At 44.9% G+C, this 16241-nt stretch overlaps 1 protein-coding gene and 1 pseudogene across 1 annotated transcript; both read right to left on the reverse strand.

Annotated features, from left to right (window-relative positions):
* Nucleotides 1-1365: 1365 nt before the first annotated feature.
* On the reverse strand, nucleotides 1366-6834 carry LOC142587118 (sulfotransferase ssu-1-like). The gene is made up of 3 exons (XM_075698007.1): nucleotides 6729-6834; nucleotides 5573-5652; nucleotides 1366-2363 (listed from the first exon to the last, which is right to left on the reverse strand). Exons 2-3 carry the CDS (start codon nucleotides 5615-5617, stop codon nucleotides 1398-1400), a joined length of 1011 nt encoding a protein of 336 aa, XP_075554122.1. The 5' UTR covers nucleotides 5618-5652; nucleotides 6729-6834; the 3' UTR covers nucleotides 1366-1397.
* Nucleotides 6835-9450: 2616 nt separating this feature from the next.
* Nucleotides 9451-16181, reverse strand: LOC142588840 (sulfotransferase ssu-1-like; annotated as a pseudogene).
* Between the last annotated feature and the right edge of the window lie 60 nt (nucleotides 16182-16241).

Below are 16241 nucleotides of genomic sequence, written 5' to 3' on the forward strand. Positions count from 1 at the left end.
ACTCTCGCACATTAATTTTCGTAATCTTCGTGCTTCTGACTACCAACTTGCGAAGTTATTTATTACGCTTTATCTCTGCGGCCTGCGGCCTTTTTTTTTCTTTCTTTTTTGTCACTTCCTCCCGTCTTCAACTTCTGTTTCCATACTGGAGTTCCTACAAAAAAAGAAAGAGTAAGAAGACGTTGTGCCATTTTTGGTGGCAATTACGATCCTGATTCCTCCCTCATTTTCCTCTCTGTACATTGATTGCATACTTTCATATAAAAGATAATCTATTTCCAAGCGCACTCGACGATTTTTCCACACAGCAAATCAGTCAGCCTCTGCCAGAGTGCGCAATCATCGCGAATCGTTCCATTTGTGACACAATATTTTCTTGAAGATTGTCAATTTGCCAAGTCATAAACCATTTCAAGTCAAAATGACAAAGTTTAGGCCAATCCTTGCACAGTCCATCATTCGCATCTTGGCCACACCTGCAGCTCCTGTAGCCACCAGCGCGAAAATTGCCTCTAGTAATTTTTCCAGGAATCCAGATGATTCTAACCTCTCGGAATATGTTTAAAACATGTTGGATATGTTTGGATGCGACCGATGCGTCGAAATGCGCGCGGAATGCGTATTTTTTCAACGTTCGCAGATAACTAATGTGCCAACCGGTACTCAAATTAAAATTAAATTTTGGGTTTTACGTGCCAAAACAACTTTCTGATTATGAGGCACGCCGTAGTGGAGGACTCCGGAAATTTCGACCACCTGGCGTTCTTTAACGTGCACCGAAATCTAAGTACACGGGTTATTTTCGCATTTCACCCCCATCGAAATGCAGCCGCCGTGGGCGGGATTCGATCCTGCGACCTCATGCTCAGCAGCCGAACACCATAGCCACTGAGCAACCACGGCGGGTATCCGGTACTCACGTGCGGGGCAGGCAGAAACCTGGAGGCTCACGAAAAGAGTTCTGCTTAAATTGAAGACGCAACGAGCCATGGAAAGAAGAATGATGGGTGTAACGTTAAGGGGGATGAGAAGAGAGCAGATTGGGTGAGAGAACAAGCGCCAGTTAATGACATCTTAGTTGAAATCAAGAAAAAGAAATCGGCATGGCCACGGCATGTAATGAGAAGGGAAGATAACCGATGGCCATTAAGGGTTACAGACTGGATTCCAAGAGAAGGAAAGTGTAGCAAGGGGCGGCAGAAAGTTAGGTGGGTGGATGATATATTAAGAAGATTGCAGGGACAACATGGCCACAATTAGCAGATGACCGGGGTGGTTGGAGAAGTATGGGAGAGGCTTTTGCCCTACAGTGGGCGTAGCCTGGCTGTTTAAAAAAAATGTGCCAACACCGGCAACCACAGCAACAGTGCAGTTGTTTATTCTTGCGCCTCTGATACTTAAGGAATGTCCTCGCCCTTCCAGAGACTCATCACGTCGCTTCCGCGCGTCTTGAGTGCAATTCGTTTCTTCATCCGTGCGACTTGTTCGCGCGAGAAATGGTTCTTCCAGTCGCCAATGATTCCCTTGCGGATGTGATCTTCCGTCGGCCGTTGCTTGATGGAGTCACCAAGACCTTCCCTCGTCGACCTCGTGGCTTCCGTCAACGTTTCGTCCGGAAGTGCCTCGAGTTCCAATGGCCAGTTCCTGAATTCCTCGTTGATGCTCTTCATGTTCTGGAAGCTGGTCAGCTCGACTGCATTATCGAGAACACTTGGCTGTTCCCTCACCTTGTTGCCGTACTCTTCTTTTCCGAGGAAGTCGGCGATCCTCGAGATCCACCCGTAAGTGTCCTTCTTCAGGTCTTCGTACGTTAGAAAAAGCACGTTGGGGTCACCACGGTGCTCGTACCAGGACAGCAGGTGGTCGAAGTAATCGCCGAAGTCGACTTCGCCGCGGATAAACATGTCCACGAACTGGTTGAACGTGCCGTCCTGGAAGCCATATCGCGGCCGGGACTTCGTGTGGTGATAGAAGGAGACGCAGCAATCGTACGGGTTCCGCGCGACGTAGATGTACTTGGCTTTCGGGGAGTACGGCTGCAAGTGGAACGGCAGGTGGGTTTTGATGATTCCCGGTCGCTGAATGGACATCGCACCCTCGGCTCCCGAAATCTCGAGGAACGCCATCGTCTTTCGACATTCTGTTGCGCTGGGAAGCCCACCGGCACCGCCGGTGTAGATGCTGTAAACGATGAATTGCAACCAGGTCGTTCCGCATTTGGGGTAACCGACGATGAAGACGTCTTCGTCAATGGGCTTGTAAGAAAAGGCGGAATGCAGGTTCTTATCCGTAAAGATCTTGCTAACGTACAGGCCGTCTACTACGTGGTAGACGTCCTGTGCTGTAGTTGTTTCTGTTTCCGCCTGCAGGTGAGAAGGAAACACTCTTTCCCGTAAGTAAAAAAATACAGTTTAGTAGAGACAACAGTCAATGAAGCCAACGAAAGCATCAGGGAAGTGAACTGCGTTTTTGAGCGATATGTTGACACAGAAAGAAGAAAAAAGAACAGCCCATGCACCCACCTCGCACAGATAGTAAACCATCGAAGCTGAAATGTGGGGCCCTGGTGTTTATCGCTGGGTTAATTCCGACGGTTTATTAAACTTTTTCTCAATTATTGATTACGTCTTTGTTTTTCTTAATGAGGTTACGCACATGTTTGGTTTGGGTTTATCAATGTGTTTATGTCAAATGCCGCACATTGGTCTTCGCATAATCACCATCATCTAGGAATGCAATGAGCGTTGCATTGTGTTAATGCAGCGGGTTCATCAAACTCTTTCTGAATTATGTTACGCATTTGTGTTTCGTAATGCGTTAATCACAGTGTTTATGACTCGGGCATGCACTGTAGTCACCAAGTGATACATCAGGGCCGCACATTTCATTTCATTATATACAGGGAAACATTTGTGAAGTTATTGAGAAGTCGGAAAGAGATCCGCGCGCGTGCTCTGCTGCGAGAGAGAAACGACGTCACTATCGGCGTAGCCAATGGCGCGCCGGACTTTCCGCCATATTGTTTGCGTGGTCGGACCGCGAGCGTTTCGCCTAGGCATATACAGTTTCGCATGTAATAGTATTTCCTTAATTATGCCGTCATAATATTTTCCTAATCCCGTCCCCCTAGCGTCCCTTCCATCCAATAATACGTACATTTCTATGCCTACTCAATGAATCACTGAGTGAGTGAGTGAGTGAGTGAGTGAGTGATTGAGTGAGTGAGTGAGTGAGTGAGTGAGTGAGTGAGTGAGTGAGTGAGTGAGTGAGTGAGTGAGTGAGTGAGTGAGTGAGTGAGTGAATGAGTGAGTGAGTGAGTGAAAATATTATTGAGCTCTAGTAATCGTGTTCTTCTGCGGCTGGGGCGGATTATTATTTGTCCGTCCGTCACGCAAGACCAATCCAATGGCTCCTGCCCCCTTAAACAATGGCGCATACCCCCGCAGTAGGGTTACTGCGGTCGGACCACGAATGTTTAGTCTAGGCACGTACAGCGTCGCTGTGAAAAGGGAAATTGTAGTGTACGAAAAGACACCTTGCCGCCATTGTAAGCTCAACCCACTGCTTCCGAAGTGTGCGTTACTCTATCGACGCGCATACGGTGACGGCGGCTTCTGTGTTCACTTTCTTGCGTGTTTGTATACGAGACTAAACGCAACCCTTCGAGTGCTCACCATTGCCGCTGGCGGCGATGGCGGTGGTCAGAATTCATTCGACCGCAGGCGTCGCTTATTTTACACAAATAGCCAAAGAATTGTCCTTCTTTTCCTAAGTAATTTTGCACTATCGCTAAGGATATTCTACTTCGTCGTGTATGTTTGCTTCACTCTACTTCAAACACCTTGATTCATTTCGTTCATTACGTATTTCTTGTCAGGACCTGCGTCAGAATCACAGAATCATACATCTGAGGCCATAGTGCATTTATAGCGGCAGGTTAGACTACCATTTGAAATCGAAATTTCAAGTCTCAGTGGCTAAGGTGCTGCGCTGCTGGGGACTAGCCCGTCTGTTCGATCCCGGCCCTGGTAGGTCGCATTCCGGTGCGGACGGAAAGCAAAAACCACTCGTCTACAGCGCATTGGGTGTACGTTAAAGAAAACACAGGTGGTCAAAATGAATCCGGGGCCTTCCACTACGACGTCCCTAATAACCTACTCTGCCGTATCAGGATGTTACCCCCCACTAATTTGCATTAACACATGTTTTTTTTATGCAAGTCAAAACACTCAAAGGGAAGACACGCAGAAGACAACACGGGCTTCCTTTTATCTTCCTTTTGTCTTCCCTGTCTTCCGTTTGTGTGTGTTTTAACTTGCGGCTAAAAAAAAACATCTCTTTTAGCAAGCACCTACTAGGCCGACAAGCAGTTCTGTTGCAACTAATTTCATTTATTTTTCCCTTAAAGGCCCGAAGGCATTACATAAGGGGGGAGCAAAATCAAGGTCAAAGAGAAAGAATAACTTGACAAAAGAGAACAATAACAAAAAAAGTAAGTAACAGTTAAACGTTCTTGTCACGCGTATACAACGCAAAGTAAAATTCACGGGATTGAAACATGCACGATGTGTTTTAAGTTTATCGCTGGAAAATGGTGAGAGCCTTCCGCGCATTCTATGTTACAGCTATACACGGCGCTTTCTTTCTCAAATTTCTGCGACACCGCCTACCCGTCTAATTGTCTAATACATGCAAGCCTAATCTGTGCACCATACAGAGCGTGCATACCCAAGCACTGTGGACACGTCATGGCCTCTAAAGAGGTTCTTCGATAGCGGCAACGATTTTCATCGCACGGGGCACCCGGTCACCAAACATACTGCTTTGAGACACTTATGACTCAAATTCGACAGATTTATGTTACCGCTGTATCACCATATCGTTTTATGATTCGCTCGCCAACGCGGCGACCACGAGCTCCACTCTATGTTACTGCGACTAGTCACAAGGACTCATTGCGCTCAAGATTCAAACCTGTGAAGCGCCCAATATATGTGCGCTGTGGTGTCTCCGAACACCTCAATGAGTTTGCCTCTCAGTTCGAGCTGGCATCGCGTTAAAGAGGCATGCCTGTCATCTCTAGCCTTGAAGCTGTTGCCTCCACTTCTCCTAAATAGCGATATTCTTTTTGACCGTGTACGCATTTACAAACACGGTTCCAAGTGCTCCAACTGCTCTGTACCGGACAGTGGTTGTTTCGCCAGGCGCCGTCTTTCTTGTGTTAAAATTTTCTCCCATTACGACATCCACAGCAGCAAAACTGCTTCGAAGACCTTGATTCTAAAAAAAATAAACTTTTCTTTTTGTTACGTTTTCCTTAAACTTAAAATTGCACATAGTACGGTAACTACTAGGAACTCTCCATGAATTTTCCGAATGTCAAGACAAAGGAGTCGAATGCTTGGCTAGTGGGTATTTTGACGTGAGAACCATCTTGAAATATAACGCACACGGCACAACAGAGAGTAGACCACAGGCGCCTGTGCTCGTCTTCCTTTCTATTGTGCCGTCCCAAAGCGCTATATTTCAAGACAGTTCTCATTTCAAGAGAAACTTAATGGAAGTTACTCACTTTGTTGGCATCTTTTGCAGCGCGTTCTTCTGACAAAGACTCCATTCTTCAAAGCAGACAGCTGTCCGGCACAAAATGACCTGTAAAACAATTTTTGTTCGGCCTTTACAACTCCCGTTAAATCTTGTTATAACTTTGCACCCGCGCGAGTGGATGGCCGGTTACTCATGCAGTGACGTGTTTTATCGCACCGTTGTGCGCCTTCAAACAATCTCCGCCATAAGCGCATCAATGGTACGCCACTCGGCTCCTCCTTTTTTTTCTGTTTTCACGCGTCATCCCACTGGCGTCCTGTATGGCAGAATTGCAACTCGTCTGTCTGCATATAGATTCCCGTTCCGCAAAAAAACACGAGAAACATCGGGCACATATATGCGGCTTCACAATTAATTTTGCACTACATACGGGGAGTAATATTTTCACGGAGATCAAGACAATAAAGACGTTTTGGTGTCGTCCTCAGAATAAGTAGAAGTATCTGGCGGACTATGATGCCACGTGGTTGAGTTCTGCCTCTCTGTTCGCTTGTAATTTTTAAATAACTTTAGATCGGCGGTGTTTCGCCAATATATTATAATAATAAAAATACCGGGGCTAATACCACACATTACGACAGTACACTGTCCAACAGCGGCAAGGTTTACTGATTTGAGACGTCTAAACGAGTTCTTTCATCTTGCACGAAAAAACTTAGTATCGCAAGCGCTTCAAAAAAGAAAAAAAAAAGAAAACTATGTACAAGCTATGAGTGCGTGTAGGCTTACTGTCAACATACAACACAGCTAGGCCTGCAGGTAACATGTCAAATTACCAGATTTGGAGATCGACCTGGAGGGGTAGCGCAATTTCTAGCCACTGCGACACAACGCAGTGATTCCACGAGCACCTGAAAGCCTGCTAGTCTATATTGAAAAGCCTTGACGAACGCAACTTGCCGCATTTTAACTAAGCACCTGCTGGGCTGGAACAATCCACCTGTACACAGTTGTTTTGCACAGCAAGGCCTGCCTAGGTCAATCATAAGAGAAACCTACACGCTGCACAGCTTCGGATGGCCTATCTTAGCCCGTAGGTAACAAAAAAGGCACCCGTTATCCCCACGTAACAGTCGGGACCTGAGGACCGATTTGCTGAAAAAGCAGGTTTCATCGCTTACCGGCTGCAAGTAGGTAGGCGCAGATGGGCGTTACGTTGTGAGATCGCTAACCTGTATCGCAGAATTTCCTTTTTACATTGGCAGCTGCGACGGCCGTGCTTTGTGAATGGCCCAATTCGGACCCCCGTATGGAAATTCGCACCTGTGCTACCAATGCATACACGTCTGTTGTCGACTACAGCGATTGTTTCTGCAGCGGCGAGCTTCGTAAGCTTGCTGATCTTACGAACGCGTTTAGGTTGGTGAATACGCTTTTTTCGTAAAATTTTCTTTAAACAACGGCACATATCCAGTGTGGGGGGGGGGGGAAATAGATCTTGAATAAAGAGTGACCGATATTCAGCGTTACAAAGTCAGTGACCCAAGTAGGACAGACGGTTGGTTTCGAAAACGATTCTGTCAACACAGCAGCCCGATACTTTACACATTACACCATGTACTCAATGACCTAAGTTGTCGAGAAAATGGTTCTACATGGTTCTGAAGTGATCTACGTTTCATCACTGCTGCATTTCGCTTTCCCTTCCTTATCATATTTTCATGGTGGGTGCTTGAGCAGGCTGTTTTCTTCATTTATGCATACTCTCCGGTATCCGTATTGATTTAACATGGGTATGAGGTGCTGTCCAACTTATATCAAGTTGCTTCTTATCTCTTCATTAAACATCAAAATTTTCGATTTCTCTACGCTAAACTTGACGCCTAGATTTGTCGATGCATTACCACACATATTCGTAAGTCTGCAAATCTCTTGCATTGTCCGGTAGCAGCACTCTGCAGCCCGAATACGTCAGCTCAAAGACCTTCTGTTGCACCTTTTGCCCACTACGAATGTAAGGTCAACGAAAACCTAATTCACTGTTTTCCAATCATCTTTCTAAGCCCTTAACGTAAAGCGTTAACAACAACGGAGACAGAGGGCATCCTTGTTTTAGTCCTCGGTGAATTACCACAACTGCATTGCAGTTTCGGCCTTCCAATCCAATATGTAATCGGTTGAATGTCTATATCTCTACCAGCAGCCCCACGAAGTCGTAATCTATGCCCTCGTGTTTGAGAATATTCCATAACCGTTCCCTGTCTACGTTGTCGTATAAGCTCGCTTAATATCTAGAGATAATATCTCTGAAGGTCTATTCTGAGCTATTGAAATCTCTATCCACTGAGCTATTAAAAAATATGATCTAAGCTTCTGCCTGGACCGAAATCATGTTACAGCTCCCGCAAGACATTCATTTTTGGCTCATTTTGACAAATCTAATTTTATGGTTTGCATTGTTATATTCTGTATTTCATTGACGTTATACTGTAGCTGGTCTATATTATAGCTCGTCTTATCGCTATCTCCTTTGCCTTTGTAGATGAGGTTCGTCCTGCGATTACGCCTTCCAAACGGAACTGTCTTCGTTTTAATCACTTGTTCTGTGGCATAGTCAGCAGTGCCTTGCTCTTTGGACCCAGCTGTTTGATTAGCGGTATTGAGATGTAATCGACTCATGCTACCGCGTTATTAGGGATATTTTCTTCTGCTTTTCTCCAGTAAAAGATTTATGCGTTACATTTTAATCTCACAGGCTGCTCTGTTGTTGGATCTGGTTAAGTCTGTACTACGCTCTCGTTCGTGCCGACGAAGTTATTTCTAGTAACGCCTCTGATGCGCCGCAGCGCATCGTCTCCTTCGAATATGTTACCATCTTCATCCTTTATAGCCGTTTGCGAATATTTAATTGGAACTCCGAATGCTGTTGCGCGGTTCGAGAATCTTTTTGGTGCGCCTTTGTCTCTTTTGCGAACGTCACGCACCTGACATTCACTTGTACATTTAATTTTGTCTTGCACGAGCACACTAGCCACCCTTTTCTTGGTACTTGTTTCACCGAAAAAAGTAGTTCTTCGTATGCTGCCAACCTTTTGGCTTGCCTGTTATCCCTAGATGCCTGGTTACGCTCTCACACGGCTTGATTTATTTACTTGTTCCACCGCCTAAGTGGTTTCCCCTTTCAACTCCCACAATTCTTTAGCTTATTTTGTCTTAAGTGCAGCTGCATAACCCCTACCAGTTCATTGTATTCACAGGCTGCTGTAGGAAGCGCCCCCACTTTGTTCTCTCCGCTTTCTGCGATATCTTCTTCTTATATTTAATCAATTTTAGCTCATTCTGTTACTTTTTGGTTCCTGCGATGCGTCGGTATGTCCCAAATAGTAAGCTTAAATGTTTATTATCGCTACCTAGGATATTGTCACCCTGACTGGTTGTTCGTAGACCATATCTGAGACTAAGGAGTAGTCGATGCTTGCCTGCGCATTCTCGGCATTGCTCCTTTATCTATCCATGACACTTATTCTCTATATTAACTGCTATAAGGTTCTAGTCATCGCACAGATGCTGCAGTGGAGAGGCATTGTAATCAGCATATTCGTTTAAATCATACATGTGCGCATTCATATATACCTCCCTCCTACTAAAAACTAACGCCAAAGCTCTCTCTGCTAATGTTTGCAAAAAGCTCGGGGGCCATCGACACGTGGCCGCGGAGCCTTGCGCCGTTGAACTCTCGGAGGCCATGATTCGAACCTCTCAGAACCTATTGGATGCGGCTGGATGCGATGCGTACGCGGAAGCGTACAATGTGCGTTTTTTTCTAATACTCACAGATAAATATTGCGCCAATAACGGCAACCATAACAACGGTGCACTTCTTTATTCTCGCGCCTCTGGTACTCAAGGAATGTCCGCGTCCTTCCAGAGACTCATCACGTCGCTTCCGCGCGTCTTGAGTGCAATTCGCTTCATCATCCTCGCGACTTGTTCGGGCGAGAAATGGTTCTTCCAGTCACCAACGATTCCCTTGCGGATGTGATCTTCCGTCTAACGCTGCTTGGCGGAATCCCCAAGACCTTCTCTCGTCGACCTTGTGGCTTCCGTCAACGATTCGTCCGGAAGTTCCTCGAGTTTCTTTGGCCAGTTCCTGTACTCCTCGTGGAGACTCCTCATGCTCTCGAAGCTGGTCACCTTCACTACATTATCGAGCGCACTTCGCTGTTCCCTCATTCTGTTGCCGTACTCTTCTTTTTCGAGGAAGTCTGCTATCTTCAAGCTGCATCCCGCTGTGTCCTTATTGAGTTCTTCGTACGTTAGAAAAAGCACGTTGGGGTCCCCACGGTGCTTGTACCAGGACAGGAGGTGTTCGAAGTAGTCGCCGAAGTCGACCTCGCCGCGGATAAACATGTCCACGAACTGGTTGAACGTGCCGTCCTGGAAGCCATATCGCGGCCGGGACTTCGTGTGGTGATAGAAGGAGACGCAGCAATCGTACGGGTTCCGCGTGACGTAGATGTACTTGGCTTTCGCGGAGTAGCTGCAAGTGGAACGGTAGGTGACTCTTGATGGTTCCCGGTCGCCGAATGGACATCGCACCTTCGGCTCCCCAAAACTCGAGGAACACCATCGTGTTGCGACGTTCTCTTGTCCTGGGAAGAACAACGGATCCGCCCGTGTAGATGCTGTAAACGATCAACTTCAACCAGGTTGTTCCGCACTTGGGGTAACTGATGATGAAGACGTCCTCGTCCAAGGGCTTGTAACAAAAGGCGGACCGCAGGTTCTTCTCCGTAAAGATGTTGTTAACGTACAGGCCGTCTACTACGTGCTAGATGCCCTGCGCTGTAGTTGTGCCTGTTTGCTCCCACAAGTGAGAAAGTAACACGCTTTCGCGTAAGTAAATAAAATACAATTTAGTAGAGCCAACGGTCAATGAAGCCAATGAAAGCATCAGAGAAGTGAACTGCGTTTTTGAGTAAAATGTTGAATAAAAAAGCGAAAAAAAAAGACAGCCCAAGCACCCCTCCCGCACAGATGGTAAACCATCGAAGCTGAAATGTGCGGCCCCGATGTTTATGGCTGAGTTAATTCCGACGGTTTATTAAACCCTTTCTCGATTAATGGTTGCGTCTTTGTGTTTCTTAATGAGGTTAAGCATCCGTTTGGCTTGGGTTTATCACAGTGTGTATTTCAAATGCCGCACACTGGGCTTCGCAGAATTACCGTCACGGAGGGGAGCAATGAGCGGTGTATTGTGTTATTCCAGCGGGTTCATCAAAATCTTTATAAATTATGTTACGCATTTTTGTTTCGTAATGCGTTTATCACACTGTTTTCGACTCGGTTATGCACTGAAGTTACCAAGTGACACATAATTTAATTAAATGGAGGGCCAAATTTTTTATCCTATTGCGATGTCGGAGAGAGAGGGCTGTGCGCCGCGTGCTCTGCTGCGAGTGAGAAACGACGTCACCACCGGCGTAGCCAATGGCGCGCCGCACATTCTGCCGGAGGGTTTCTGCGGTCGGACCGCGAGCGCTTCGCTGTGAATTGGAAGTGGTAGTGTACGAAAAGACACCTTGCCGCCATTGTCAGCTCAACCCACTACTTCCGAACTCTGCGTTACTCTATCGATGCGCATACGGTAGCGGTGCATTTCACGGAATCGGTTTTTAGGAATGATCAGATCTCCAGATCATATCCCTCAAGTCCTGGCTGTCCAGTACGCCCGTGATAGGGCTAGGAGGCTTGACCTCCCGGTCCCAACATGGGACTAGCCATGGGCAGGTGGCAACACCTTGTAAAGGGCAAGAATAAAGTTTCTTCTTCCTCCTACTCCTCCTCCTTCTCCTCCTGGCTCCTGTGTCCACTTTCCTGCGTGCTTGTGTATGAGCACGAAAGGCCGCCCTGGTTCATCGCGCATTTACTTTTCTCCAATCGACTAACTTAAGTTCACGTTTGTAGCGTCGATACTATTTCTTCTATTTACCATCCTGCAGTTACGTGACCTTTAGTGACCGGCCCTACTGTGTGTGATCTGTGCTGTGTGTTCGACTTTATTCTTTTAGATTTGTCCTGTTGCTCTTTCTTTCCTCTTTCCTCCCTTCTTTCATACCTTCCATCTCGGTGTGGCTCTCACCAGCCTTCTGAAGAGTAGGCAGGCGTCGTGCCCCTTCCGGGTGCAGTTGCCAGCCTGCTCCTCGCTTTTCCTTTGCTGTTAAATGTATATATGTCTTCAAAACAAATAATAATAATAATAATAATAATAATAATAATAATAATAATAATAATAATAATAATAATAATAATAATAATAATAATAATAGTAATAATAATAATAATAATAATAATAATAATAATAATAATAATAATAATAATAAACGCAAGCCTTCGAGTGCTAGCCATTCCCACTGGCGACGATGGCGATGCGCACAACTCATTCGACTGCAGGCATCGCATATTTTACACAAATAGCCAAAGAAGGGGGCTTTATTTTTAGTAATTTTGCACTATCGCTAAGGATCTTCTGCTTCGTCATGTATGTTTGATTCATTCTACTTCAAATAACTTGATTCAGTTCATTCATTATGTATTTCTTAGTTTTCTTACTTGTCAGGACGTACTTGTGGCACTTGGTAGCAGTTGTGCTTTTCTTTTCCTAGCTTATTTGTCCTTGCCGGGTACTTTTGCTGAGCTTTATTTCGTGTGTGTGTGTTTGTATTTAGACCAGCTGACCAAACGTTCGTGTTCACTCCAGCTGCAAAACTTTCCTCACCAGCTATACGTAGTTGCAGAGGCTTGATGCGTCTATTTAAGGTTAGTACAAATCTATATCTTTAGTAACAGTGACTTTCATGTCACATGTAGGCATAATACGATGCACATCTCTCTATCGTGGCCTGAACAGTGCGTGTATACCATCTTTTTAAGAATTTTTGTTTTGCTCTTTATGTTATTTTCTCTTTTATGTACGCGTCATTCCTGCTATGCTGTGTGGCACATTGTGGGATCAATATATGCAGTTAAAGTCATTTCATTTCATTTATTAATACTGTTAGCCCATTTTTCGGGCCGTTACAGGGTGGAAAATATTTGTTGCAATGCAGAAAATGCATTGACAATCACAGCCTTGTAGACATGCAGATACAAAATAAAATAAATGTGGACAACCTGCGGCTCGCAACAAAATACAAATGCGGTAGTAGAAGCACACACAGCAACATCAATATTTCCAAGTAGGCGAAATTCGCTACAAACGAGCTGTCGTGGTTAATTTGGCAGGTCAAGGTAAAGGTGTATAGATTTTTCACACGAACTGACAGAGTCTGTTTGCTTTATGTGCTGTGGCAAGCGAGTTCCATTATGCAATTGTTCGTGGGAAGAATGAATATTTGAATGTGTTGATCCGAGCTTGCAGGGGTGTAAGTTGTTGGTTTAGAGTGTTCCTCAATGTTCGGGCCGAGCTCTGCGTTATGTACAGTCCGGTGTTTACGTTAAAGAAGTTACCCCGCAAAAGATAGAGGAACTTAAGTCTAGCAACTCTTCTCCGCTCTGGCAGCTGAGGTAATTTAAGCTCCGACAATATCCCCGAGACTGAATCCGTAGACTTATATCTAGGCAGAATAAATATAGCCGCCCTCCTTTGTACTTTTTCAATCCTTGCCATCTGGTTTTTCGTACAGGGGTCCCACACAATACAGCCATATTCCAAAGTTGGTCTTTCAAGTGTCAAATAGGCGGTTACTTCCGCTGTCGTGGTTGCCTGCCCTAGTTACCTGCGCAAAGTCCACATTTTTCTCTCGGCTGCACTACATAAGCTATGAAAGTCCCTATCCCAATTTAAGTTTTCACTTATCGTTATGCCTAGATACTTGAAGTAGCTTACTTTCTGTAATTTGTATCCTTCAATTTTGTATTCAAACGGAAGAATATCTTTTACTTTGTTTGTAATTCTTATAAATGACGCTTTGCTATGCTTTGCTTGCTTTGCTATGCTATTTTCATTTTCCATTTTGTGCACCATTCATGGACACTACTTAATGCCGTGCTTAACGTAATTCGATCTTCTTTGCATGTTGTATGCGAGTAAAGCAGGCAATTGTCTGCGAATAACCGAACCTTAACACCCGAGGAAACTGTCTCTGCAATATCATTGATATAACACATAAATAAGATGAGACCGAGCACGGAGCCCTGGAAAACACCTGATGAAACACTCAGTATGCTGGATTTCGCGCTGTTGATTTCCACATACTGCGTTCTATTTTAAGATACGATTTAATCCAATCGACAATAGTGCTACTAATTCCAATATTCTTTAGTTTCTTATAAGTTCTACGTGTGGAACCCGATCGAATGCTTTCGACATATCAAGACAAATTGCATCTACATGATTTTTATCGTTGATTGCTTTTGCTAACTCGTGGACTGTTTCTACGAGCTGGGTGATCATTGACAATTTGCGTCTAAAGCCATGTGGATTAGGATTAAGCAGATTTCGGCCCTCATGGTAGTCAAATAGACTTGCCGATATTATATGTTCTAGTATTTTGCAGCATGTAGACGTGTTTGAAATTGGCCTGTAGTTTTCAACACTATGTTTGTTTCCGGTTTTGTGGACAGGTATAACATTCGCTCTTAACCAGTCGGAGGGCAATTTTCGCTGATCCAGGGACAAGATGAAAATAATGTTTAAATATTTAGACACCCGTTCTGCATAACGTTTTAAAAACTCATTTGGGACGTTGTCAGGACCAACAGACGTTTTTGTGTCAGTATCTAGCAAAAGCCATAATATTCCTTGCTCAGATATAATGATATCCGGCGTGCCTTCCTGCTCGTGGATACTTTCTGCGCATAGGTCTGCGCTTTGAACTTCAGAAGGAACGAATACAGAGTGAAAGAACTCGTTACATGTTTTCAGAAATTTCTGTGTGATCGGTTATGACGTGGGCCTCCGAAACCAATGTAATGAATGCTGTCTTTTGTCGGAGCGATGTGACGCTAGAAACGTTGTGGTGAACGGATTTCCCATGTAGATTCGTGGTTTAATTGTCGCACGGCTTCATTTGATTGCTGCAAACGAAAAAATGGAGCACCCGCGTTCGCCTATGTACTCTTTCTCGGATAATATTTAAGCTACCCAGTGTACGTAGTCATACTATCGCGTCGAAATGAAGCACGAGAACGAGAAAACCAAAATAATAGTGTTTTACGCTCCGGAGCAATCCTCCAGATAAGAGAGGGGTCGTAGTTGAGTGTGAACTATATAAAAGTCGACGATTCGTGCACGTGGCTCTCTCGAACGTGTGCCCAAAGCCCTTTACACGGGCTACTTAGAACTCAATCCCGACCCAAACGTGGCCGCCGCGGGTCGGAGTCCAACCCAAGACCTCGCGCTCGACAGCAGATCGCCATAACTACTCAGCCACCGCGGCCGGTTTCTCAGTCTTTATATCTGACTACGCTTCAAACTCTATTAGTACGGCACTTTCGAGTGCTTCTATAGAGTGCTCTCGCGGAGCGGTCTGCGTTTGGCACGTAGAAACCGAGCGCTCGTAGCATATACTGCAGCATCGTGCTACGGCCGGTTGGAACCAGTTTCCCTTTCGCGAACCTTCATCCCCCTTGCGACCATCTGCAGAACTGATTTTCCATATTTAACAAAGCAAGATGTAACTTCGGGGAGTGTCGGTTCTGGCATGTGACAACCAGCGCGTCATCACTCAACTGGTCGAGTCACGAATGGTCGCTAATGGTTGCGACTGGCCGCGTCGAATTAAGAGGAAGCTGTAGCTCGGGCCCAACTCCGACGCGGCCTATTCAAATACATGTAAAAACGCACAAACGTTTTTTTAAAAGATAACTTCTGGACCGATTTTAACAAAATTTGTTGCATTTGAGAGAGAATGTTAAGTTCTAGCGACTGTTGCAAGCGGAATTTCGATTTAGGGCCTGAATTTTGTTACAAGAATTTTCAAAAATGCGGAAGTTTGAAAAGCATAGAAGCACGAAGTTTAAAAATTGATAGCTCTGCATCAAGAACAGATATCGCGGTTCTGTTAACGGCATCCACAATATCATTGAAAGCGGACAAATTCGATGCGTATTTCACATCTTACGTGAATTTTTTCCGTTGTTTTCAAGGGTTCTGCAAAACCTGTATTCCCATGTTATTAAATTTTTTGAGATTTCAATGTAGCATATCAATTTTGTCCGCTTCGTATCTGCTATTAGATTTACTTCACATAACTGTATTATCATTTTTGGTTGATGAGTTACAGAGTTGTAAACTTGATAGTTTCGTTCTTTGAAAATTTTCAATTTTTGCCAATTTTTAATAAACAATTGACGACCTAAATCGGAAATTCGAAACAAACAGTCACTAGAGTTTGCTTTCTTTTTAAATGCAACAAACCTCGTCAAATTTGGAGCAGTGATTGCCGAGAAAAACGAATTCTCTTTTTACATGTATTTAAATAGGAGCACCCGAGATAAAGCTTCCTCTTACCGTTCGACTATAGTTCCATCAGAGAGGCGTGTACCAGCTTAGAGCGGTCGGGGCACCTCTCACCTTTGAGCTTATCTCACATCTGCGAGCAACTGACCGTTAGGCTTGGCATGATTTCCATGGCTCGAATGCCACGAGTCGAACTCGATCGCCCATACACACAGGCAGAAATGGAAGTGGC

The sequence above is a fragment of the Dermacentor variabilis genome, chromosome 7 (assembly GCF_050947875.1).
Source record: "Dermacentor variabilis isolate Ectoservices chromosome 7, ASM5094787v1, whole genome shotgun sequence".
In the NCBI taxonomy this organism is placed as follows: Eukaryota; Metazoa; Arthropoda; class Arachnida; order Ixodida; family Ixodidae; genus Dermacentor; species Dermacentor variabilis.

Coding starts and splice junctions, on each gene's coding strand:
- LOC142587118 (XM_075698007.1), bottom strand. CDS start 5,617: ATGGAGTCTTTGTCAGAAGAACGCGCTGCAAAAGATGCCAACAAA. Junction 2,364..5,572: donor CTGCAAAAGATGCCAACAAA/GTGAGTAACTTC, acceptor TCTCACCTGCAG/GCGGAAACAGAAACAACTAC.